General features: G+C 40.6%; 2 protein-coding genes across 2 annotated transcripts in view; both read left to right on the top strand.

Annotated features, from left to right (window-relative positions):
* Positions 1–17,257, top strand: mccc2 (methylcrotonyl-CoA carboxylase subunit 2). The gene is made up of 17 exons (XM_029440747.1): positions 1–216; positions 1,671–1,737; positions 2,223–2,307; positions 2,616–2,717; positions 2,985–3,112; positions 3,494–3,606; positions 4,434–4,547; positions 4,811–4,875; positions 5,840–5,939; positions 6,047–6,142; positions 7,479–7,551; positions 7,670–7,746; positions 9,601–9,667; positions 10,061–10,217; positions 10,857–10,971; positions 12,594–12,679; positions 16,798–17,257. The coding sequence occupies exons 1-17, from the start codon at positions 85–87 to the stop codon at positions 16,913–16,915; spliced, it is 1,695 nt and encodes a 564-aa protein (XP_029296607.1). The 5' UTR covers positions 1–84; the 3' UTR covers positions 16,916–17,257.
* A 3,388-nt stretch (positions 17,258–20,645) lies between these two features.
* The window catches only part of tmem8b (transmembrane protein 8B), a 33,178-nt gene continuing 26,979 nt past the window's right edge, over positions 20,646–26,844 (top strand). The window contains exons 1-3 of the mRNA XM_029440770.1: positions 20,646–20,808; positions 25,718–25,907; positions 26,486–26,693. Coding sequence (XP_029296630.1) covers positions 20,727–20,808; positions 25,718–25,907; positions 26,486–26,693 — 480 coding nt within the window. The 5' untranslated portion in view covers positions 20,646–20,726. The remainder of the gene's footprint in view (positions 20,809–25,717; positions 25,908–26,485; positions 26,694–26,844) is intronic.

Below are 26,844 nucleotides of genomic sequence, written 5' to 3' on the forward strand. Positions count from 1 at the left end.
ATAACCACAGAAGAAGAGCCCTGCTAGGTTTGCTAGCAAGCTATCAGCTACAACTTGCACGTTTAGATAGACGTGTGCATCAACATGCTTTTACATACAGCCAGACCGTGGTTGCTTCGTTGCAGGAGTCTACCTTTGGCTTGCACAAGGTCTTACTACGCTGATAAAGTAGCTCGACTCGGGTCTCAGCCGGATAAACAGTCTTCTGAATATCAGGTAAGTTAGCCTGCTGCTAACGTCAGCTAGCCAAACGTTACAACTCTATTGGCTGCTGCTAATGTCAACGTTTATTCTTCAAAAACATAACTGACAGCTACTGTAAAATCACGCTAAGGTCAGCTAAAGTTAACACGCACGAAGACTATGGTTTACTTAGTTCCTAAACTACACAGAGACCAAATCTACCCTGTTTACTTGTGACAAGAGGTCAAAACCTTGAGCTTTCATAGTACAAGCTAAGGTCTTAGCATTATCACACTAAGTTAGCCAGGCAGGTGCATTTCTACTATTCACTATTGTGCTGCCTTTCAGCAGCTAGACACAAGATGTTCAGTCCTGGTCGAGTAAAATAGTCCTTCAAGTTATTCTTTAAACCACGTCGGTTTTCTGGAGTGCAATTGCCATGAAACATTATGCATCCGAGCCCATGTTGTGCCTCTATATAGTAATCATCATTTTTACATTTGAGACTTTTGGGTCATATATACTAACTCACCAAGACCTCCCAGTTCGTGCCATGGATTTACAATGTAAAATATTTTTTTATGCAATGCATAATAACAATTTCTCCAAATTATGTTTTTTTTTATGAATTTGATTACTGTAAAGATATTTGGCCACAAATATTTACATGAATACACGTTGCACGTTATCCTCAGGGTTTCTTGGATATTCAGTGCAAATTTCAACCAGGCCAATGAAAAATAAGTAATTAGTGAGGCTTAGAATACACAAACTTCCAAAATGTCAAAACCCTCAGTAATTAAAGTATTTGGAGTTGAACTATAGGATTTAATGGAGGTTTTCATTTTCTTTTCTTAAAGAAGATCCATGACATGAACTGGAAGGTCTTGGTGGGTTGTTATGGAATGACCCTTTTCATAACCGGGACTATGTATAGTAAATCCCAGTTATAGATTGCTAGGGTGGCAACCAGCAGAGCTGTGGTACTCAATTAACAGAGTTGAGAACCTCTGCCTCAGTGGTCTATACACTATAAATAACAAGGGAAATAAATGAAATGCATAAAGAGCAACATCTACCATAAACAACACTTGTTGTTTACATGTAACCTCTGAAAATGAGGCATCAGCATCACTGACTTTAATCACAAGAAGCGTCGGTGTAATTATTTGTACATAGTGTCGACATTCAGTAACCAACAACCAATTTGTGCTCACTGATGCAACACCAAAGAATGTCACTGGATGGCACCACAGACACATTTTCTTTATGTTTCCTATTTGAATAAAGAAAATATACCAATGTAAACATGTTTATTAAGTGATCCCGTACCACATTAAGTCATTGCAGCTATATTCTTGACCTTTTTCATTTCCTCTTGATAAATGCAGTTTGGTGTTTCTGTTAGGGCTGACTGGTATTTGGATTAAATAGTTAATTATGTATTTTTGTCATTAACATTTAATGATTTATACATTGTTTTTCAGGAGAATTATGATCGAATGCAAGTTATTGTTGATGAACTGAAAAGCCGGACAGAGAAGGTTAAATTGGGTAGGTGTGAACACCTGACGGATTACACACTACACTAATTTTAAATTCATCACTTTGTGTTTTCATCAGTGCAAATTAGGTCATGCCATCTGGTTGATGAAAGTGTTGACAAAAAACAAATTAATTACCCGTATCTCTTCTAATAAAACTGCTCAGGATTCACCCGTAGATATTAAGGCCTCCAGGGCCTGCTGTCACGTGTGAATGTGCACACTTAATTACCTTGCTTAAATAAATAAAAGGGTAAAAACTCTAACTCACACTTTAATTTACAGCAGATACTTAGCATTTAATCTGCTGGAGTAGATTACAGTTTAGCTACAGTGAATTTCATGACGGATGATTCACTTGAGTTTGAAGTAATGCAAACATATTCAAAGTTTATCTTAGTTTTAATGTGAAGGGTATACGTTTCTGCTTTGGGTTACGATCTGTCCAAAGTTTTGCCAAATCTTTGAACATTCTGTTTATTTGTATTATTCCAGGTGGGGGAGAAAAAGCCAGAAGACTTCATACTTCTCGTGGGAAACTTCTGCCTAGAGAGCGTATCGACAGACTGCTGGATCCAGGGTACAGTATCATCTACTTTCATCTTCGATTCAAAATTCATGGCTGACTCATACCCAGCAGACCAGATGTAAAAGATGTGCTCTGGTTTGATGTCATTACACAAACCATGGAGCAGGTTGTTGTAACGTGTAAAGCTCTTCACACTACCCTGTACGAAGAGGACAAGGGTAGGAGGATAGCATTTCAGTCATCTTAACTGTAAAACAATCCACCATCATCACAGTTTCCTGCTCAGAACTTTGGACATATCAAGTTTCAAAGGGTCATTTTAATTGCCATCCTGTATTACATGTTTGGTTTTTTTGCAGGACCCCTTTCTTGGAGTTCTCTCAGTTTGCTGCATATGAACTGTATGGAAAAGAGGAAGTCCCAGCAGGCGGTATACTTACGGGGATTGGTCGGGTTTCAGGGTAAGCACCATGAATGAGCACGAATGAGCTACTAAAACTGACTTCACAATAAGTATGGATTTTAAGACACTGTCTATGCCTCTTTAAATGCAAATTAAACATCCTTAACTAGATGCAAAATATTCACATTTTAAAGTCTATGATAATTGCATGGGGTGTTAATTTAATCTTTGTGACTTGTAATTAGCTTTTTGGATCATTTCCAATAAGATCTTCCTGGAGTACTCCAGGTGCACCACACATTTCAATTTTATTTTTTTCTCATAGGGTGGAATGTGTTATTGTCGCAAATGATGCTACTGTCAAGGGAGGAACATACTTCCCAGTTACAGTGAAGAAACACCTTCGTGCACAAGAGATCGCCCGGCAGAACCACTTACCATGCATTTACTTAGGTGAGTTGTTCTATATTTGAAAGGGGGGGGGGGGATATGTTCACTTCCAGAATCATAAATATGAAAGTCATGAAAAAAAGAGAAATGTTGTTTATCAATAATTTCAGAAAATGAGAATACTAGAAGTTGTATTTTCACTGTTTCATTACATTCAGTAACTTGATCTCTGCAGTTGTTCCAAAGTCAAACGGCCCTTGTGGGAAAGATCCTAATGTTTTTTTTGTCAGAGAAGACTTGGCACATCCCAGAATGCCCTGGTTGAGGCTTTAGACTCCGGTTGATTGTATAAGGAAGACTGTGTGTCTGTAATAAAGCCAGAGGCCAGATGTTAATACTAATCACTGAGGTCTCTGAATATTCTGATATTCTTGACTCCTTCAGTGGATTCAGGAGGGGCCAATCTTCCCAGACAGGCCGAAGTCTTCCCAGACAGAGATCACTTTGGACGTATTTTCTACAACCAGGCCAGGCTGTCTTCAGAGGGGATATCACAGGTAATGCACACGTTGATCGTATGACACACTTGGAGCAGCTGTGACTTTACAATGGTGTCATGATTTGCTTGTCTACCTTTTGTCTGTTACTGTAACATATTGCTTTTAATCGTGGATACTACATTTGTTGTGTTTTGAAATAACTTTGCAATTATTCATGGATCAGTTCTTAGAAGCAGGATTATCTGAAAAATGTTATCAGAAAGAGCGGGGGGAATACATTAAGCATTTCCAATGAACTGCACTATTGTAGGTTATTCATCCTTTCATTGTCTGCAGGCCACTGATCCATCTCGCTGTTGTCTGTTAGAAGAAGTCCGTTTCTATGAGAGCTGATAAATGTGACTGGTGACTTGGAGAAGTCTTGCACTCACATCTCACCTTTTAGATCCAGGGTTTGAATACGTTAATACCACCAGAACAATTAGCAACGATTGCTAATATTGCCCCTCCTAATGATTTAAAATGGTCATTTATTCAAAGATCTTTTTCGCCCTCGTCCTGTTTAGTATTACATCCACATTTACCACAAGATTGCTGTACTACAAATGTACAAGTTCAGTTTCCTAGTACCCAGCACATTGTTGTTAATCACATTGACAATTCAATTCTTCGTTGTAAAAAGGGCCTACAAGGACAGATCCCTAATAGAGCGTACAATCAATACTGAATCTGAATTCCTACTGGTACAATCAAGTGTGAAGCTACAACCTTGCTTGGGGCTAAGTTGTATTCTAGCTGATATTACACTGTCATATAAATCAGACATTCATTTGATAGCAGAGTTTTCATGTCTTTGTTAATATTAGACTTCTTGACTCTTTTAGATTGCAGTTGTGATGGGCTCCTGCACTGCTGGAGGGGCGTATGTGCCTGCCATGGCAGATGAGAGCATTATTGTGCGGAAGCAAGGAACCATTTTCCTCGGAGGACCACCGCTGGTAGGACATATTTCTACTGTTTGATTATCTAAGACTAGGATGAAAGTTGGAGCAGCAAGTTAGCTTGTAATCCTGTTCATGTACATTATCTAGGTTTTTACCAACGTCATTAATTAAGAATTATTAATGAATCATACAGTTTTTGTTGAAGTTATTTCATTTAAATTGTTCAGTAAATAGTGAGAAGGTAGCAGACTTCTTAAAAATACTTTACGGATATTGTTTGTGTTTGTTTGAGAGTTTCTGTTCTTTTGTATTTATAGGTCAAAGCTGCCACTGGGGAAGAAGTTTCTGCAGAGGACCTTGGTGGTGCTGATCTTCACTGCAAGTAAGAAAGTTTCCAGTTTCTTTTTAATAATACGTTGTATGTGTTTTTGCTTTTAGAAAAGTGTTGTTCATAAACCAAAACATCCTTAAGCTGTTGTCCATACAACCCTACAATAGACCAACATTCTTGACAAAAAATGACAACAGATTGTAGAAATGTTTTCATTTGAAGATGTGTTTACACAGAGTAGAGTTTTCTCCTCAGTGAATGTAATGGACAATTCCGCCCTTTCGAAAACAGCACTGATGACACAGCGTGGCCTCCTAAAAATGACGTTTCCATACCATGAATGTGCAAATACTTTTTGAGGGGGAAATTATTTATTATTATTATTATTATTATTATTATTATTATTATTATTATTATTATTATTATTATTACTTTTGCTTTTGACGTACAAAGTAAGATGACTTTCACACAGCAGATTTGTGTCCTGTCAACGTTGACTTATTTTAATTTAAGTCCATAATGTAACAAACGTACTGTTTTTAAGCCAAATCATGATCCAAAGTATTTTTGTTGAGTTTTTGGTTTTGCTTTAATTTACAACGTTAACCACAAGTTTGAAACTGCAACCATAATCCGGGTTGTGTTTTATTTTACTATGGAAACGTGATAGAGAATGCAGGTTACTCGTATGGAAACGTAATTTAGCAGGAGACGGGGTTGGATGAAAAGAGTAATTCTAAACTCTTCGTCCGGTCATTATGTTCCTGTCCTGTGCGATTTTCTCTTTTACTCATTTGTTTTTCACTGTTCATTGATTTCAGTATTTTATAATGCAACTAAACAGGCAGAAAAGGTCACAGATTTAAATACTGTTGGTGTTTTGAAATGTCTTGTTGTTAAAACATAATTTTATTTACATTGATGAAACGCATGCATCTATCAGTATCAGTATGTTAAGTAATGATATATGTGCCGTAATAATGTCACAGTGATTGATTTGCTGCTTATTTTGCAGAAAGTCTGGTGTGACGGACCACTATGCTTTAGACGATAACCACGCGCTCCATTTAGCAAGAAAGGCAGTGAGAAACCTCAACTACAGGAAAAATATTGAGGTCAGTCCAATGATGACGATCCTTAGAAATCACCTTTAATACCGTCTTCTACCAATTTAAGCTGCCTGTGTTTGGAGTTTAACGAGGAGTCTGTTTATATTTTTCAGGTCACCACAGAACCCACTGAAGCCCCCCTCTACCCTGCAGACGAACTCTATGGCATAGTTGGAGATAACTTGAAACGCAACTTTGATGTCAGAGAGGTATTTGTCCGGCTTCCTCTACAATGTCTCAAAGGGGCAAGGACACAAAGTTATAGGCTGTACTCAAAGAAAGAAATGATTTTATATTGCCACAAAGTTTGGGTTTAATGTCCCGGTGGGTTGAGTCGCTTTTAAAGTCGTAAAACACTTAATTAGATACTACATAATCATCAATTAAAAATTATTTCTTATCTCCATTCACTCGGCTTCAGATATAACTTTGCCATGATGCTCTTTTTTTTACTGTGTGTTTAGCAGAGCATTTTCAGTGATTACATTGATTTATTATAGTATTATCACCAAATGAGATTTATAGAACATATCCACACAAAGCAATTCTCTTTTATTACTTAAGATTTATGGAAAATTACAAGCAAACCTGGCGTTTTCAGGTTCAGAATGCACTGTAAAAAATATTTAGCTGTCGGCTCTTTCTGTCAGGAGTCGATAATGGACAGCGGCATCAATCACTTTGTTTTTTTTCTCTGGCAGGGCTTGCCAGATGTTCTCATTTGGTTTAAAGCCTTTGCCTTTGATTCTTGATGTAGACCCTCGAGCAAGAATTACTGCTAACTGTCGAGATGGCAAACTGTTTGTTGTGTAGAACCGTATTGGCAGTCCATTTAGGATGCAAGATCAAGTGGCTGCTCCCTCTTAACAGGAGTTTTTCTTTTTAACTGTAGTAGGCTTTTCAACACAGGGCACCCTTAAACCACTTAAGTGAAATCCTTCAAATAAAAATGATGTCAGTCTGGTGACTTTATATATTTCTCAATAGTTTTGAATAGATTAGCCAAAGCCTGATTGTCCCTATTCCTCTGTGCCATAGAGCTCCATTGTTGTCCCAAAGCTATTACAACTCATCACTGCTGCACATAGGCATTGTATTTTTTTTAATTGTTTGAACAAACACTTCCTTGCTGCTATAAATACTCACTACCACCATATCCTCGGCTGAAAGTAATCCCCAACAAATACTCTATTAACTCCTTTTTTATTAACTTCTGCTAAAAGAAATAAAAGAGCCAAGATGGAAACTCTCCAGTTTTTTTGTCTCAAAGAAAAAATATATTTATAATACAATATATTTGTGGCTCATAAAAAGGTACACCCTCAGAAGAAATAGTTTGTGGACCTATCTCGTGCAGGTGAAATAACCAAAGACCACAAATTACATCTCGTGCGCACAAAATAATAAATCGTGGATTTATTTATTTATTCTCTCCCTGGCATATCCCAGGCTCCGTATATAACAAACAAACAAAAATGACTCTTGGTCTGTATTTGGCTTTGCATTATTGCCTTTTACAACTTTCCTCTTTTCATTGGATTGCAGGTCATCGCCAGAATTGTGGATGGCAGTAAATTTGACGAGTTCAAGGCTTTCTATGGAGACACACTTATTACAGGTATGGGAAGTAAAAATGTTCTACAACCCAGAGAATTATGTTTAATATTATGTTTTTTCTCATGTTTTTCTTCAATCTACCAAGCTCAACATTGCACTCTCATTATGTACCCGTTCAGGCTTTTCCAGAATATTTGGTTACCCCGTCGGAATCATTGGCAACAATGGAGTCTTGTTCTCAGAGTCTGCGAAGAAGGTAAATATCGTTTGTACCCTAAGATGACTGAAACGGTTCAAGTCAGTGTTCTCTAAAGGATGCATATGGATTCCTGACATCTCTTCAAGTATCTCCATAGAGTTAATTAGAAAAGTTCAAATGCGTCTCTGGCTTCACACAACATTCAGACTCATGGTACAGCTTTGATCCTGAGATATTATAAACAGAGTGACGACACCTGTGCAAAAAGCTAAGCCTCATGATCAAGGTGAATTGGAAAGTGAAAGTGGTAAAAATTGTACTGGAAATGTGTTTCTCTTAATGTCAAGGACTTTCACCTAATACTGAACCACTTCAGATAGTATTCTCCACAGAGATTGGCTGCTTAAAGCACCATCTACCGATATTTCTCTCTTGAGGGAGCTTTAGTCTTCGTAGATGGTTCGCACTGACCTTTCACAGTAGAGTTTCTCTTGTACAATAAGCTCTGAAATTACACTAGTCTGGAACATCTCAGGAGTACTCTGGTGAAAGGCATAGTAATAACGTAGCATTTAGAAACCATGAACAAGGGACAATCAGGATTTTCATTCAATATAATTCACTTAATTTGCAAGCCAGTCTGCCGTGAACAGCTGAACTTTACACAGGCTCACGAAAGATGAGGAGCTGAATTTGTGATTATACACTAATGCGTTTTTCAAACACATTTTGAATTAGATTACAAGCTTGACCTGAAAAAAAATATTTTTTCTTTGATTCATTTCTTTCTGTGAGGTCTCAATATGACAGTAAGAGCATTGGTTATCTCATCAGTGTAATTGCTGATGAAAGGGACTGACACCGTGCTTCAGACACAGATGTGGAACAGACATGCTCAGAGAGCATATACAAGAAGAATCAATACAGCACCTGCATCTTGAGATGCATTTTTAAGACACGCTGTCATCACTTAAGACATGCCCAGGCTTCTAGTATGCTAACTGCTCAATTGTGAAAAGCTTTACCCCAGGTGTTTGTGAAAGAGAGAGGTAACACAGAAAAGATTAGATTTCTGTTGTTGTGTGCACATTTGGGAGCAGACTGACGGATCATTTTTCACCAAGTGACAGTTTCTAATAAGCAGCCGTCTTTCACGCCGTCTCCAACTTCTGTTTACACTTTGCAATGCAAGGCAGGATGCTTCGCCGAAAGAAAGCCGGCAAAGTTAACTGCCAAAATAAAGAAAACACCTGAGCAATTCAGCAATACAAAATATATGGAAATGAGGTGTCTCCGCACAGTGCACAGTCTTTTGTGCTTGTTTTCCTGTGCAATAGCTCCTGGCAGCTCTGTGTTGTTCACTGTATCTTTCTGGCAAGGCTGAAGGCCATTCAGTTTTGCCTATTCAAGTAAAAATGTAGCAAGAACAAAGGCAGTGTGAAGCCAGATGACCTCCCTCCCAAGTTGATACATTTCTGTCTCGAGTCAGATGATGATGAAGGTGAGGCCAACTGCTCACAGGACACACACTTAATGAATGACTCCATGAACATGAAGCAGTTGAGTTTGATTCAGACTTTCCAATATGCTCCCAGAAGTTTCTGTCTTGTGAAAAGCACAAATGCCAGATGTGATCCAGACATTAAATGTTTAGCAACAGCCCAGACACTAGTCCAGCACCACAAGCAGGTCACATGCTCACTTTCTCTGTTACATTAGAAACGGCTGTTTTTCTGTTGGCGCAGGCAAAGTTCTTGTAAATCTGAGGTGCCAAGAACAACGAGTTGTTACCGTCCTGTCATTTCATCTAAAGGTTGCGATGGTTCATGTGTGTGTTTTGTCCTCTGGCCAGTTGCTTTTGTTTCAGTGGGAGTATATTAGATTCACTGAATATCTTTGATTCCTTTTCAGGGCACGCATTTCATCGAATTATGCTGCCAACGAAACATTCCACTTATCTTTCTCCAAAACATAACAGGTCAGTGGGAATTCGTAATATCTGAGGTTTTGGAATTATTGACATCTCAGATTGTATTCTGTCTGGGTGTTTTTTATTTTTCCTCTTAATATTGATCCATCACCTCAGTTCAGAGTGAAAACAATAACGTAATTCATTATTATTTAAGTACTTAAATAACTGAAAATATTAATGAGATCTTAGGCCCCTAATGAACCCCTGTATTTAATACAAGCTTGTAAAGTGATATGTGATTTTAAAGACTTTCACATGAGGCACATTTCTTTTCGCAACATGCTTTTTACCTGATTTATCATTTATTTTTAACACATCTAGACGCTGTCCCTTGAAATGACGAAACACAAAGTCAATCCAGTTTTTATTTGCAATCTCTCCTCTGCATCTTTATCTCAGGCTTCATGGTGGGTAGAGAGTATGAAGCAGGAGGAATTGCCAAGGATGGAGCTAAGATGGTAACTGCAGTTGCCTGTGCCAATGTACCCAAGATTACTGTTATCATTGGTGGCTCCTATGGTGCAGGAAACTACGGCATGTGCGGCAGAGCCTACAGGTAAGAATAAGTTCATGAAAGATAAAAAAGGCAGCACCGGTAGCATCACAATTAAACAACAAAGAAGCCTGGCCAAGACCTAGAGTAACATGAAGATCGTTAGCTGTTGGTGCATCATTTAGATGTACAAAATGTACTCTGCATGCTGTTCAGTATTTGGAATAATCTGCATCAGAAGACCATGGACTTTTATATTTAGATGGAAGTGACCTTTTGTAACTGCAGAAACGGAGGCTTTCATATTTGAACCTTTCCGATGCTAAAAGAATATTTTATAATAAAACCATCCATTTGAATTGGACTTTTCTGACACTGACTACCATTCCTCGCCTCTTCATTGTTTGTTTGGATTAGGTCCCCTGACAGCTTTGTTTCTCTAACGATAAGATGCAGATGATTATAATTCTGCTTTATTCAGCCTTTTCTCACATATGCAGTTGTACACGCAATAATTCTTGTTTCTTCTCCATCGATTTAGATACAATTATTTAGTGTTTCTTAAGTGGTGCTTTTGCTGTTCCGAGTGCTGGTTTCTGTTTGTTATTTTGTTCTAATTAGTTGTTCGTCTATGATTTATCTGATTGTTCTGGCTCAGCAAAAAACAAGAAAATTAATGAATTCATTATTTTCTTCTCACAGCCCACGTTTCCTGTACATGTGGCCAAATTCCCGAATCTCTGTAATGGGCGGTGAACAGGCCGCCACTGTCCTGGCCACTATCACCAAGGATCAGAGGGCACGAGAGGGAAAGGAGGTAACATTAATCATCCCGTCTGTGCTTCACTGGAAAGGCTTAAATTTAGCTTTTGTGGATTTGCTGCCAAAAGCATAAACATTATGAAGACACTTTTCTTTCAGTAATGGCTTGACATGGCACTTAACATTGATATATTTTCATCCTTGTTTAAGTGTTACAGTGATGACTTATCCAGAATATTGCAGTCATCAAATGGCTGTAATTAAATTGTGTCGGGGATGCTGTTATGGGTGTATTAAGAGTGCATTAATAGCTTCAAAATATTACCTCTCATCAATACCCTGTATGACAGGCATTTCAATCAGTTATGTTTAAGATTGTTCCACAGTGTATGGCATTAAATAGTCATGTGATAGTTTTTGAGTGATATAACCAGCATTACTCTGCAAAACATTGTAGACGTAGCTTGGCTCGGGAATACAGCAGCAAGGTGCTGTTGGCCTTCACTCACACCACCCTCACCATGTTATTAGGAGATGGGCGAACAAGGGAGAGATAATACGCTGGACCTCTCGCTCAAGGTTTTTGCCATCTTGCATCCAAACACACACCTCTGACCCATGATCTCACTCTTCTAGCTACAACAAGCTAATGCACAAGTGTGGCTTTATATCATGGGTGCCAAATCCCAGTTGGTTAGAGACATTTATATTAATCAACCCCGGAGTTCAAGATGAGTCGAGGGATTTTGATTATACAAGTACTCAAAAGTTTGTTACCTATATTTTCCATTTAACAATAGATAGCTGAATGATTGATACGGGATTAGAATTTGGAAAATCTTTATTTTTTGATATTCTCCCGCAAGAGTGAAATGCACCCCAAACTGCGCTGCCAAGTGAATAGTGTCTTGCTGCTCCTGTGCTGTTAGCACATATATCAATGATGTAATATGCAAACATTTTGTGCAAAATTGGCCCCTTTCTATGCAAATGATCCTCATTGTGAAAACAGTCCAATTCACAAAGTTCAGCGCCATTAGCCACACGCTGTTACAGTGAAATGATTAGCTTCTTCAAAGACCTGGTGGTAACTGAAGCCCAGATGTGAGGGGTGTTTGCGCAAACACATTTATTTTGGGATGCAGTGACAGGATGCAATGACAGTTGTGACATGAAAAATAAATGAATAAAGCTCCCCTAACTGGCATTTTTGAAAATACATGAGAGAAAAAAAGATAATATTTTTGAAAAATAAGGTTATTATATAAATGGATAAACAAATTATTTCTTCCCTCTCCCACCTTTTACCAAATCCTGGGATTGCTTTTTTATTTTTGCTTTCTTCTTTCCTCACTGCCTCCGGGAGGATTGACACAACCTCTGGCTCAGGCTGCCTCTCAAATTGCACTCGGCTGCAAAACTTTGCGTGCGTGTTTGCTCTGTAATATCATTAGCGCAATATCTTTTGTGAATCAGACCTGGAGACGGAGCAGATGGCAGGTGTAAATAATGCGCAGTTCATGGTGCTATCAGCGGCCTCAGTTGCCAGTTCTTTCAGTCTTCCTAGCTAATGCAGTCTAATACAGCAGCCCTGCAATGAATGACATTTTTCCGGCTGTTATCTTTGGCAGAGTTACAGCACCAATTCCTTTTTTTGTTTTAACAATTCATTCGCAGTTCACAGCAGAGCAAGAGGCTGCCATGAAGAAACCAATAGTGCAGCGGTTTGAAGAGGAAGGCAGTCCATACTTCTCTAGTGCTAGGTGAGCTTTGGTCACGACACTGTGTGTGTGTGTGTGTGTGTGTGTGTGTGTGTGTGTGTGTGTGTGTGTGAGTGATGAAATGATTCACCGAAAGGCTGTACAGCATTGACTAAATGTATACACCAACAGGCCATCAGCATTTGTTTCTAATTAATATTTTTAAATCGTTTCTATATCATGTTATCCTGATTTTCCAAGTCACAAGAAAGACTGGTCATGCATGTGTTGCTGTGATTGTGTGATGCTGGGATGTGTCTAAAGTGCATTTCTTCTCCATTAGGTGTCCTGTTCTGCTAATATGAGCCCTTTGCTTTTCATTTAGTCCTGTGGGTTATTTTCTGGTGTATGTGAGCAGAGCACATATCAAATGTTGGAGGTCTTGCAAACAAGATTGTTTATATGTTGCAGTACAGGGAGACAATTAAGATTTAGATTTTATTTATATTTAATTAAATGGGAAAAGGCCTTTACTGAGATGTCTCATAACACAGACTCACAATGAATTAGATAAACTATAAATAGAATAATCAAGATTCACAAAAACACACAAGTTAAAAGGATTTTAAATGGATGAAATGCTAAAATATAAAAGATGGTTGATAAGAAAAATCTATAACCAGGCATGATCCTGCTGATGGCTTTATCAATAGAGGCTATTATTGTTATTATTATTGTAGAGATGATCACATTGTAATTGAGACACTGATGTGTTTTGCAGAGGGGAGGGATCAAAACTCTAGTGACCACCAACCGAGGCCCCATTAAAGACACTGACCAATAATAATCACAAAAATAATAACTTTGGTCCGAGTGTCCGGTTAGAATTTGCCAAATGTATGTTAGTCAGACAGTATTGTGTGAAACCTTTTATCCCATCCATCCATCCATAGTCTACCGCTTATCCGGGATCGGGTCGCGGGGGCAGCAGCTCCAGTAAGGAACCCCAATCTTCCCTTCTCCGGGCCACATCCTCCAGCTCCGACTGGGAGATCCTGAGGCGTTCCCAGGCCAGAGAGGAGATATAATTTCTCCACCGAGTCCTGGGTCTTCCCCGGGGTCTCCTCCCAGCTGGACGTGCCTGGAACACCTCCCTAGGGAGGCGCCCAGGTGGCATCCTTACTAGATGCCCGAACCACCTCAACTGGCTCCTTTCAACGTAAAGGAGCAGCGGCTCTACTCCGAGTCTCTCACGGATGGCTGAGCTTCTCACCCTATCTCTAAGGGAGATGCCAGCCACCCGTCTGAGAAAACCCATTTCGGCTGCTTGTACCCGTGATCTCGTTCTTTCGGTCATGACCCAGCCTTCATGACCATAGGTGAGGGTAGGAACGAAGATCGACCGGTAGATTGAGAGCTTTGCCTTCTAGCTCAGCTCTCTTTTCGTCACAACGGTGCGGTAAAGTGACTGTAATACCGCCCCCGCTGCTCCGATTCTCCGGCCAATCTCTCGCTCCATTGTCCCCTCACTCGCGAACAAGACCCCGAGGTACTTGAACTCCTTCACTTGGGGTAATGGCTCATTCCCTACCCGGAGTAGGCAATCCACTGGTTTCCTGCTGAGAGCCATGGCCCCAGATTTGGAGGTGCTGATCCTCATCCCAACCGCTTCACACTCGGCTGCGAACCGATCCAGTGACTGTTGAAGGTCACAGGACGATGATGCCATAAGGACCACATCATCTGCAAAGAGCAGCGATGAGATCCTCAGGTCACCGAACTGCAACCCCTCTCCTCCACGACTACGCCTCGATATCCTATCCATGAAAATCACGAACAGGGATTGGTAATAAAGCGCAGCCCTGGCGGAGGCCAACATTCACGGGAAACGAGTCCGACTTACTGCCGAGTATCCAGACACAACTCTCGCTTTGGGCGTACAGGGATTGGATGGCCCTCAAAAGTGACCCCCTCACCCCATACTCCCGCAGCACTCCCAGGCCCCCTCCAGGATCCTTGCGAGAGTGAAGAGTTGGTCCGTTGTTCCACGACCAGGACGGAATCCGCATTGTTCCTCTTCAATCAGAGGTTCGACTACCGGCCGAACCCTCCTTTCCAGTACCCTGGAGTAGACTTTACCAGGGAGGCTGAGAAGTGTGATACCCCTGTAGTTGGCACACACTCTCTGGTCCCCTTTTTAAATAGGGGAACCACCACCCCGGTCTGCCAACCCCTAGGCACTGTCCCAGACTTCCACGCAATGATGATCCCCCATCAGCTTCCAGCTCTGCCTCAACCATAGAGGGCGTGTTAGTCGGATTCAGGAATTCCTCAAAGTGCTCCTTCCACCGGCCGATAACCTTCTCAGTTGAAGTCAGCAGGGTCCCACCCTTGCTGTACACAGCTTGGATGGTACCTGGCTTCCCCCTCCTGAGGTGCCGGATGGTTTTCCAGAAGCACCTTGGTGCCGACCGAAAGTCCTTCTCCATAGCTTCTCCGAACTTCTCCCACACCCGCTGCTTTGCCTCTGACACGGCAGAAGCTGCCGCCCTTCTAGTCCTTCGATACCCTGCAACTGTTTCCGGAGTCCTCCCGGATAACATAACCCGGAAGGACTCCTTCTTCAGTCGGACGGCTTCCCTGACCACCGGGGTCCACCACGGTGTTCGAGGGTTACCGCCCCTTGAGGCACCTAAGACCTTGAGACCACAGCTCATCACCGCAGCTTCAGCAATAGAGGTTTTGAACATCGCCCACTCAGGTTCAATGCCCCCAACCTCCACAGGGATGGCTGAAAAGCTCCACCGGAGGTGTGAGTTAAAGATCCCCAGGACAGGGGCTTCCTCCAGACGTTCCCAGTTCACCCGCACTACCCGTTTGGGTTTACCAGGTCTGTCCAGAGTCTTCCCCCACCCCTTGATCCAACTCACCACCAGATGGTGATCAGTCGACAGCTCCGCCCCTCTCTTCACCCGAGTGTCCAAAACATGCGGCCTCAAGTCAGATGATACGATTACGAAATTGATCATTGACCTTTGGCCTAGGGTGCTCTGGTACCACGTGCACTTATGAGCATCCTTATGTTCGAACATGGTGTTTGTTATGGCCATTCCATGGCTAGCACAGAAGTCCAACAACAAACGACCGTTCGGGTTTAGATCAGGGAGGCCCTTCCTCCCAATCACGCCTCTCCAGGTGTCTCCATCGTTTCCCACGTGTGCGTTGAAGTCTCCCAGGAAGACTACGGAGTCCCCTACTGGAGCCCCCTGCAGGGCTCCATTCAGGGACTCCAAGAAGGCCGAATACTCAGAACTGCGGTTTGGGGCATAGGCACAAACAACAGTCAGAGTTTTCCCCCCCCATAACCCGAAGGCGTAGGGAGGCGACCCTCTCGTCCACAGGGATAAACTCCAACGTAGCGGCGCTCAGCCGGGGGCTAGTGAGTATCCCCACCCCGGCCCGACGCCTCACACCTTGGGCAACTCCGGAGAAGAATAGAGTCCAACCCCTATCCAGGAGTACGGTTCCAGAGCCAAGACTGTGCGTGGAGGTAAGCCCCACCAGATCCAACTGGTAGCGATCCACCTCCCGCACTAGTTCCGGCTCCTTCCCCCACAGAAAGGTGACGTTCCACGTCCCCAGAGCCAGCCTCTGCTGCCCGGGTCTGGTCCGTCAAGGTCCCTGACCATCACTGCCACCCATGTGACAGCGCACCCGACCCCAGCGGTTTTTCCCATGAGTGGTGGGCCCACAGGATGAAACCTTTTAGCCTGAATCTAAATGTCTTGCTGGACATCAATGCACTCTGATGGTGGGAAAGTGTAAGAATAAGTCAAAACAAAATCAAAGGATTTGTGATGTGTCTTTTTAGAGGAGGTTGTTGGGCTTTAATAAACTGACTATAATGAACATTCAATACCATGCTGGTATTTATTTACATTAAAAGCAACAAAATACATTTGAAAGAATATAGCCATTATTATGATATGCAACAATTATGGTAACAAAAATAATAAAAAAAGAACGGCACAGAATCATTTTTGAATCTTTACAAATGTATTAAAACTGGAAACACAATTTTTTTATTTCTGTATTGAAGTAATTGATAGACCTGCACACGTACTACAAGAAGCCATCAGATACGTGAGATTATCTAATAATGTGCATTGTTTTTGTTACAGACTGTGGGATGACGGGATTATTGATCCCGCTGATACTCGCCTGGTTTTGGGACTGAGCCTCAGTGCAGCACTGAATGCACCAACAAAGAAGACACACTTTGGAGTCTTCAGGATGTAATGCTCATGTAGCTTGTACAGGTGTAGACTGTACTTACACTAGTCTTTATAGTTTTACTTGTGAGTGAGTTGTCACCAGATTAAGAGCAATAAACACAGAAAAAGAAGAAGAATCACTCGAGTAGAATCACACGACCCTGGATCATCGGGGATGTGATTGGATGGTGTGCTGTTGTTGTTGTTGTTGTGGGATATTTCCACAAATAAATTGTGCCTTAACTGTTACTATTCCAGTGTAAATGCAAACTGTACCCAACGGCTTTCCTTCCCCTCTTTCCTCTCATACTTGGATGGGGGTTTTTATCAATTACTGTAAATGATGAATTACAAAAATATGAAAACATACAAATTGTCGTCTTTTTATTCAGGACCGTCACTGCTGCTCAGTACCTGATAAAAAAACTATCAGAGATTAAACATCTTCATAAGGGGGCGCTGTTTAGCTATAAATATCTGATTGGTCACAGTCTAGAAGCACACTCAACCTTTTTCACGCTAAATACCTTTCAGATAGCGCAGTGGTGTTCTAGTGTTAACAGACGAGCTGTTTTTAGGAAAATCATAATAATTTTTTAATGATATCCAAGCTCGGTGCAATTATCTTTACATACTCTACAGTAAAATATCGTGGCCAGAGGCACTAGTGAGTTTATTTACTTATGTTTGCTTTCCATGTTAATAATTGTGCAAATATTGTGTTATAGCAGGCAGAACTAGGATGTAGTCTTATAGATCGTATGCTGCAGGCAGAGTGTGCTGTGTACTGAGGAAGAGTGCTTAACTTTACCAGCTGGCCACCCTGTCTCTCTCTCCCCCTCCCTCCCTCTTTTCCATTGCGTCAATTTATCTCTTGAAATGAACATGCTGCACACAGTTGGTATGCTCACATAGTAGACCATCTGAGTTCACTTTGGCAACAAGTTACATTATTTCCTCCATAGAACTTTTGGTGTGCGAGGATTAGGTGCAGCAGTGGATTTGAATGTTTGAACGTCCTCCTATGAAGCCAGCTGGTTAAAATGCTTAACTTGAAGCCCTTCATGCTCCTCTGTGTATGACCGTGTGTGCGCCACACACACACACACACACACACACACACACACACCGCCTCCGACCACCAATTTTAAAAACTGGTTTGCTGGTTATGCTTCATCCTCTTCCACCAAATGTCACTGTGGGTTCATTACCAAACAGCATGATCCAGTATTACAAGTTTTGAGATTTAATTGAAGTTAGAAAAACTTGCCAGAGATGTTGAGATTTAATGATTTGCAAAAATCTTTTCCTGTGGATGTTTTCAAGGTGTTTGATGAAAGAAACAGACCATGGAAATGTATGTTAATCAGGTTTATGAAAATGTATGATTTTACTCTTCATGACCTAACCTTTCTCTCTGACCGTGACTGCTCTTAGCTGCTGTAGTGATGACTCAATGGGTGTCTTCCAGGTCTTTAACAAAAGGATGAGGCTGTCTTTCTGTCTCATCAGAATATAACAAACTTTCCATTTGATGTTGAGTATTCTGTCTTTGAGGTTGTACAACACTTCACAACCTAGAGGATGACAGCCTTCCCCAGCACACACTGGATTAAAAAGGCAATCTGGACAGGTTGGCAGATGGAGAGATGCTCTCATTAACAGCTGTGTGCAGCCAGTGTGTCCAAACTTTAATATCTTAGAACCTAAACCATAAATTCCACATTCAAAAGGGACAAGTGTCAAAGCTGGCACGACCCTTTTACAGGACCACAAGGACCACTTTTAGTCTTCAAATTCAATTTTGTTTGTCCATGTCGTATCAGTGCTGTACATCTTTGAAATGTCACTGCCTTCTAGGGATTATAATGTCTGCAGCTAAAAACACGCTGGGCCGTTTCAGTCAGACACAATGGAGCAGTATTCACCATAGCTGAGCTGATTGATGCAGCACTTGATGGCAAGGCCACATGTACAAGATGGGTTGCTATGCGTAGGTCGTGGTATCTAGGGAATCTGGCATTCTTTACAACTTTGAAGAACACTTCTAACTTTGCTACCGACCGTATGCCGGTTATCAACAAGTTCATAGACCGGTCACCGACATGTACTTTACCTGGTGTCTTTTGTTGATTTTTAGTTGGACTACAGTTGATGTGATGGGATTTAATAACTGCCTTAAATGGTGTCAACTCTGCACTCAACAAAACACAAACTCTGTTTTCAATATGATTCTTTTTCGCTTACCTTCCTTTACCCCAAAAATACAAGTGTGTTGTGAGTTGGGTTAGTTTGAGGTCAGCAAAAAATGTGTCACAAAGTGTATTTCAACCGACTTATCATTCTTAACCTAGACATTTGTTCTTAGTTCAGTGTGAACAATTCAGTTTAATGATTCATTTATGTCAAATAAATTGTACCCGACCTGGTTCAGGAGCTCATTCGCTCTCTTGACAGATCTACTTGGACAGTTATGACTCATTTTGAATTCACCCCACAGCCTAAAAATAATCATGACTGAGAATTTGAGTCAGTTTTAATGTCCAGCTCCTGGAGGGAAATGGATTATTGTCTGATGTGAGCATTGGTGAAAAATATTTTGTTCCCCAAAAGGAGTCTGCAATCACCTACTGAACATCTTTTTTAAATTATTTGTGTATTAGTTAATGAAGAACAGTTATGCCTTGCTTTTCAATTAGAATAAAACTTGATAACAAAAATGGAATTTTGATACCATCAAATGTTTAGTCCAGTGCAACTCTGTTAATGTCCTGATTGGTCTATTTAGTTTACCCTTCATTGTTTGGGCTTACGCATACCCCACTGTTGTGCGTTATAATATATATATTATTAAAATAATAATTCAAACTTTTCTTTCTTTTCATCTGACCTTAATAAAATAATATAATATAATGATCAATATGTATTACCCATCCCTTTGATAGGAATATTGAATATTAGATGAAAGTGACAAAATACAAAGAAAATACCATAAAACAGTGTTTACAACAGTTATTTCACGTTTCATTTCATATTCCTGTTTTGCCATTTGTCATTTGCATGCAAAGAAAAGTAGGCTACCATGTTGTCCTACATAGTGACATTACTTTACATTTGGGGTCAATTAGACACCAAACTTATAAAACAACGGAAATCCAAACACAGCTATTTGAGCTTTGGGAGTGGTGCTGCTCTGTAATCGTTACTGTCCTCACTTACCACAGACAGGTTCGATCAATGTTGGAAACAATGTTTATTGGGCTGTTAAGTAGACACAGGAAAACCTAATGAAAATATAAAGAAAAAGCTTAATGATTCCAACTTCTTAATAACTAGTAATCTTGGTCTAAACACAAGTATCTGTTTTGTTGCAAATTAACTGCAATGCAGAAGAATCTGCAATTATCTACAAGATAAATATTTCTCAGGACACAGATGTTCCTGAGTTCAGAGGGCTGTACATGATGAGATCAGGTCAGATGCTTTATGTCAGCCCCGACTTTGTGTTCCGGCTCCTGGGTGAAGAGGCTGCAGCCTGTCGCTCGGCCCTGTGTGGTGTGTGGTGTGTGTGGTGGACGCCGAAGTGACGAACCTTGTGGTGCAATGTACGTCTGCACCGTCCCCGGACTGACAGGGCCGGAGGTCCAATGAAATAAGTCGACATATTGAGGTTGTCAAATCAAAGCCAAAGGGGAGGCGCTGTCCCGTCGTCGTCTGAATTACGTCATGCACAAACAGCTGGTCGTTGGCAAAAACCTGGAAAAAATGTAGACCCGCACAGCGACTGAGAACTGCACCCGGGCTGTAGCCCTCCACACAATTTTAAGATTTTAACGATGTGGCAACTGGAGCGTCTGAGCTCAGGATGTAGCCCTCCGAGGCTCCTCTTGCTTGTTTACTATCTGAGCGCTCTTGGAGGTGAGTGCTTTCCATTCAGTGTGTGTTGCTTTGATTCACGGGGAGCTGTTCCTTTTGTCGGGGGTGCTGAAAACCTCCCAGAGAGCAGAAGCAGCAGCGGCAGCATCGGATCCAGTTTGCGGGTTGAATCCAGTTCTCCTAAACATCCACAGATGCTGCTTTTAGTCTCGGACACTAAATACTACCGTTTTTTCTTAATGCACACAGACTCGCTTCAGTTACGTGACGCATAGGGAAGACTGCTGCTAATTATGGCACGCAACACATTGACATATGCTGCTATAGGTTGTACGATACGATACTGAGAGCTGAATGTGGCCACAAGGAAACACATCTGGCTGGACGCTTTCATTGTTGTAGCCTTTGGTATTTGTTTGTCTTTGTTTTGCTTTGTTAAAAAAAGGCAAAGACAAGTTAAGACACATTGGCAAAATGCAAAAATATGACTGAATTCATTAGGCAATAAGGCAATGTTTAAGTTAAACCTTGTTATTCCCTGTTTTTAAATTAGCCTACTTGAAAATAGACAGATTACTTGAATAATGTGGCCATATTTAAGATAAACCTTTGAAATCCCTTTGATTTTGGCTCGTTTTATCATAAAATGTGACCAACAAGTACAAAATATTTTCCAATCTGTATATGTATTACCTTTAAAAATAAGAAAATCTAATGTAGACACCCATTAAGAGCGTTTTTTCCTTGTGTTATTGGTGTCCATGCACCAAGACATGTTTGCTACTTCAAGACAGAGGCGTGAAACAAAACGCTCAGAGCTCAATTGTGAGACAACAATGAATCCATACCTTCAGCACACGCTGTACTGGCTGCGGTCACAGAAGACCTTAAAGGTCTGTCTGAGGATGTTGCAGTCCCCTGACAGACTTGTTGCTGTTTCTCTCCATCGGTGTTGATATATTCTTGGACTTGGTTGAAGTCAGTTAGTTTAATGTCCCCATTTATCTTATTTTTCCTGGATTACTAGGGTTCTCTTTTTAGTATCACAGTAAAAGGGATCAAAGTCATATTTAAGAATTGGGTCTTGAATTGCAGAATTCAATGCTTTTGTTTGTTTATCCGAATGTTCATTGTCTCGATAAGAAATCAGTTTATCAAGTTAGGATAGTGTGCTTGACCAAAAGTGGGAGTTGATGGCCAGTGTGTGCCAAATTCAGTTTTTCAGTCATTGTTGTTACAGATGGTTCTTCTTTCTTTCATTCATTTTTAACATTTATTTAAAAATCCTACAAGATCATGCTAATAGAAGAGGCATTTCGAGAAGCAGCCTTTACCTACGCTGTTCAAAAAAATAAAGTTTAAAGACTATCCCACTAAGCATTCAAGGATAAGTCTCTAGTTGAGATGACAAAAAGCTGGATTATGCCTGTATTAAGCCTCTAACAGGGTAAAACAGTAGTTGGGAGGCGCTCATTGAAGATTACTGCGATTACTGAATGCAGAAACGGCCTGTAAGAACGCCTGTAAGCACTGAGCTGCCTTTATCTTTAAATGTCTTTATTTAGCTGGCAAATAAACGAGCACATTGAAATATTTTGGCGTGTTTACACCTTCACTTTCAATGCAGTCACAATGTGTGACTGCTGGATTGTCACTGAGACGTTTCCTCTACTGAATCTTTTTTTTCCACATAGAGGCGGTTTAAAAATAGATGCACGTTTATTTTTCTATTTTTATAATAATAACTTGGCATGTTGTTTTCAGTCATGCATTTAATTTGTGACACAACAACCCTTTTAAAATGTAGCCTGTATTTTGCCTAATATATAGTAGTAGTAGTAGTATTATATATTATATATATATGATAATATATGAATGTACCTTGCACACTACATTTGAAACACAAGGTTTTTGACAATTACCATTAAAATGCTATTTCAAAATATCACAGACCCTTGACATAAATAACAAGTAACAGAAACATATTTTTGCACACCTTTATACAGACAGGTGTGTATGAGAATAAATGATTACTGAAGATAACAACATGAATCTGCTGCACACTGTCAACGCTTACAGTGTTGTCAGGCATTTCCATATACCAAGACGTCTCTATGTAGAACATTGGTTAATACGAAGCAACATCTACTTGCGACTTAAATGTCACTGACTTGTGAGCAGTTCAATGGAAGAGTGATTTTCCCTTAAGTAAACACTTGCATTATTTCTCTATGCTGAAGAAGTAAAACTACAAAAAAAAGCACAATTGGATAAAAGTGTAAAAATAAATGTTTACGTACCAGTAATGAGATTTTATTTATTCCCACAGGTTTGGGAACCACTGATTTACAGTGTATGGAATCTTATTTTTTTAATGTAATAATAGTGTATTGTAACTGGGAGTGGTGATGCACAATTCATCCTCATTTAAAGACTGCTTTTGAATACTGCACCATCCATAACAATATCCAGATGTGCAACATTGCTGACCTTTTCCACCCAAACATCTGTCTGACTAGCAAGTAATCAAATATTTACAGTACATTATTACATTTTAGTGGTGAAGAAGTCTGTCCGTTTCTCATCATACGAGCAGAACATACAGTAGGCTTGCTGCAGAGGGACTTCAGCAGTGTTAGTGCCGTGCTCCACCTATTGAGTTATAGCACTTCAGTCTGTGACATGGAACTAGTTTCTCCTAAGCCTCAGTCACAGGCATCACTGTAATGAAATTGCAAAGAGGAACCTTAATGCAAAGAAGGCTCACATATAACGCTGATAGAGGAGTAGAGAAAGGCTGGGATGAGAGTGAAATTTAGTCTGAGAGTTTTGTATGGGATTAAGCTTTAGCTCTTGACAGCAAGATTGCTTCATTCTTTTGAGTTTCTGCCTCCTTATTCTGCATCTTTAGTATTCAAGGTTGCTTCCATAGGTGAGAGCCAGTGCGGGTATTGGGGGCTGGTAATAGTGTTGGGGAGAGGAGCACAGCATTTTTCTCTTTTTCCTAACACGCAATAGAACACACTGCACATTCAAGAAAACCTTTTCCTTTATGCCTCAGCACCTTAATACTATAGAGGGTCGCTTGGTTTTCTTTACTCCATGTCATCAACAAGGTAAAAGCAGATGCAAGAGCAAACCATGCGGCTGCAAATGACAGCCTTAGTACAGTGTGCTCGCTTACTGTGTCGCTGCGACTCTTAAATGAATTGGGCTCGTGCTGTTTTAGAGGCAAAGGCTTTCATTGCATCCTTAAAACAGTTTTATGAGATTTTACTATTTTTGTACCAATTGCAGGTGAGATAAATTACCCCCAAAACGAAACAAAACAGTAAATGACATCGCCACAGGTATTCAAAGTACAGATGGTAGAAATGCTTGATATGCATAAACACAAAGGGAGTGTGGAAAACATTCTCCTCCAGTGAAACATCAAGCCTCATCGTTGTCCTCTTTATTTTCTACTTATCTTTATATTCTACTATATTTTATGTAAATGTAGTATGTTCTAGTATAACAATTAACTGAATCACACTCCATTTCCTCAAGATTTTGCCCACCCAATGGGTGTAGCTGGATGGCTCATGTAGGTAATATGGCAGATTACACCTGTCACTTGTTCTGCTGCTTTTATATGCAGAGCCTTTGCTGGATGTAATCCAAGGATTTGACATTATACAGGACGCGAGTGAGCCTGCATACATACATCTCCCTCAGCTGCTTTAAGAGGAGTTAAAGTCTGTGATCACATATTTAGATGATCTAGCTCTCTGCAGTTTGTCGGGTTCAAGGAGATGCTTGTCATTATGGACTTAAGGCAGAGAGACTACTTATGCCTCTGTTCTGTTTACAAGAATGATAGTGCTAACAAATTGGAAAATGTTTGTACTTGGGATTCAATCTTTAAAAAGCAAAAGTCTCAACTTTGTCAGCCCCGCCAGCAGCAAGGCTAGGGATAGCAATGTTGGTCTGTCTGTCGGTGGATCGGCCCAGCACTTTGATTCAGACTGAAATCCTTTGAAAATGACTGGGTGGGTTGTCATGAAATTTGAACAGATACCAATGAGGATGAATTCTAATGACTTTAGGGATCTCATGACTTTGTATCTACCGCCATCAGTTGTTCAAAGTGTTCTCTTATCCTGTGAAATATCAATCAATCAATCACATTTTATTTCTATAGCCCAATATCACAAATGACACATTTGTCTCAGTGTGCTTTACAGACTGTACAGGATACAACACCCTCTGTCCTTAGACCCTCGCAGCGCACAAGGAACAACTTCCTAAAAGAAACCCCATAATTAAAGGGGGAAACATGGAAGAAACCTCAGGGAGAGCAACTGAGGAGGGATCCCTCTCCCAGGACGGACAGACGTGCAATAGATGTCGTTTGTATAGAATAAATAACATTGTAAAAATATAACATAGACACTCCCTATGACAAAAATTATTATGTGAGCATGTATCTTAAGATCTACTCGACAGATTGGCACAACATCTGGTACAGACACTCATTGTTCCCAGAAGATGAATCCTAAATACATTGATGACTTTTCATCTAGTGCCATAATCAGGTCATAATTTCCATTCGTCCAATACTTTGGTTTATGACTAAATGACAGCAAAACTAATGATATTACCATCAGCCTTATCTGAACTTTGTGTGTAGTGCAAATGAGCAAACATTAGCATGTTAACACTTCAAACTAATTAAAGGTAAACATTACAGCTGCTTAGCAATAGCACATTAGCATTGTCATTGTAAATGTGGTAGCACGGTTACACATGGTAAACTCAAAGCACCTAAGTACAGCCTCGCAGCCGCAATCATGGCTTTAGAGTCTTGTTGATCAAAGTAGACACTTCTAAATGAGGATATCACATGTATTCCTCATATTCATTCTCACAATTATTCAGGGAGACTTTGCTCTGGTTCTGTTCCCTACAGATTGCCTTTTTGTGACTGAATACTTCACCCGCACGCCTCGTAAGCTGAATGCTTTTAACTCCTTCGCCAGCGTGGAGCTGTTCCACTTCAATGTGCCTGACGACACCATGATGGCCGTTTGGAACCTCATCACCTTCAAGGAGCAAGGGGGCACGTTTGGAGACAGCTGCCCAAACCGCAATGTGACTGTGTAAGAAAAAAGACCTTGTCACAACGTCTTTTTCTCCTTCTGGAGCCGCTTGTGTTTATCTTAAAGCCTTCCTTTTGTTGCTATTTTGTTAAAGCTAGAAACTGAGAGGCTGAAGTCTGCTCCTTCTCTACGGTATAAATAGATAAGAACAAGAATATTGTACACTTTACCTTTGAGGAAAAGGTTATAGCAGCTGGTTGAACCTGAGCAGTGTCAGCTATTACTGACAGCCTCGACATATGGAGGGAACTGCTGTTAAAGCATTAGCTGCATTTAACTTTTAATGTTGTCTGTCTATTCCTATCATAATGGTGTTTGTCATGAGAGCTGGTATCTCAGGTGACTCTTCTGTGTGCCTGTGAAATTGTGATTGACATGGTTATCACATTCAAATATGTAGAGCTGGATATGATAATTAATGTTTTGGATTTGAATTTTTCATATTTTAAATAGAAGATGCCATCTGTGCTCATGCTGTCAGCTGTTCTTATGGATGAATTTTATACTGGCAGATGCTTTTGTTGTTTGTCGAAACATAAGGCCTAACAGGGACTGAAGTTTGGCTTTGTGTTTAATAGGTACTTCAGGTCTGGGGCTCCTCCAGTAATCAACCCCCTGTACACTCACTTCCCGCGGGATACAGTCGTCCCAGGATCCTTTGCTGTGACTCTCACCTGGACTCTTCCAAACCGTACAACAGGAGCGTTCAACGTGACCAGCCCGCTCCCTGGAGATTGGTTCCTAGCTGCACATTTACCCAAGGATGAAGGCAAGATCTCAGTCAAGGTGAGCCTGAACATTTATCACAAATATACATGTAGTTTCATGTTAGAATATGAATCCCTGAGGAGGCGTTAACATTGGTCACTTTGTCGTTTCTGCACTGCCCCTCTAGAGGTCCACTTATAAAACAAACAGTGGACAAAACTGTCTTCTG

This window comes from Cottoperca gobio, chromosome 9, assembly GCF_900634415.1.
Source record: "Cottoperca gobio chromosome 9, fCotGob3.1, whole genome shotgun sequence".
Taxonomy (NCBI): domain Eukaryota; kingdom Metazoa; phylum Chordata; class Actinopteri; order Perciformes; family Bovichtidae; genus Cottoperca; species Cottoperca gobio.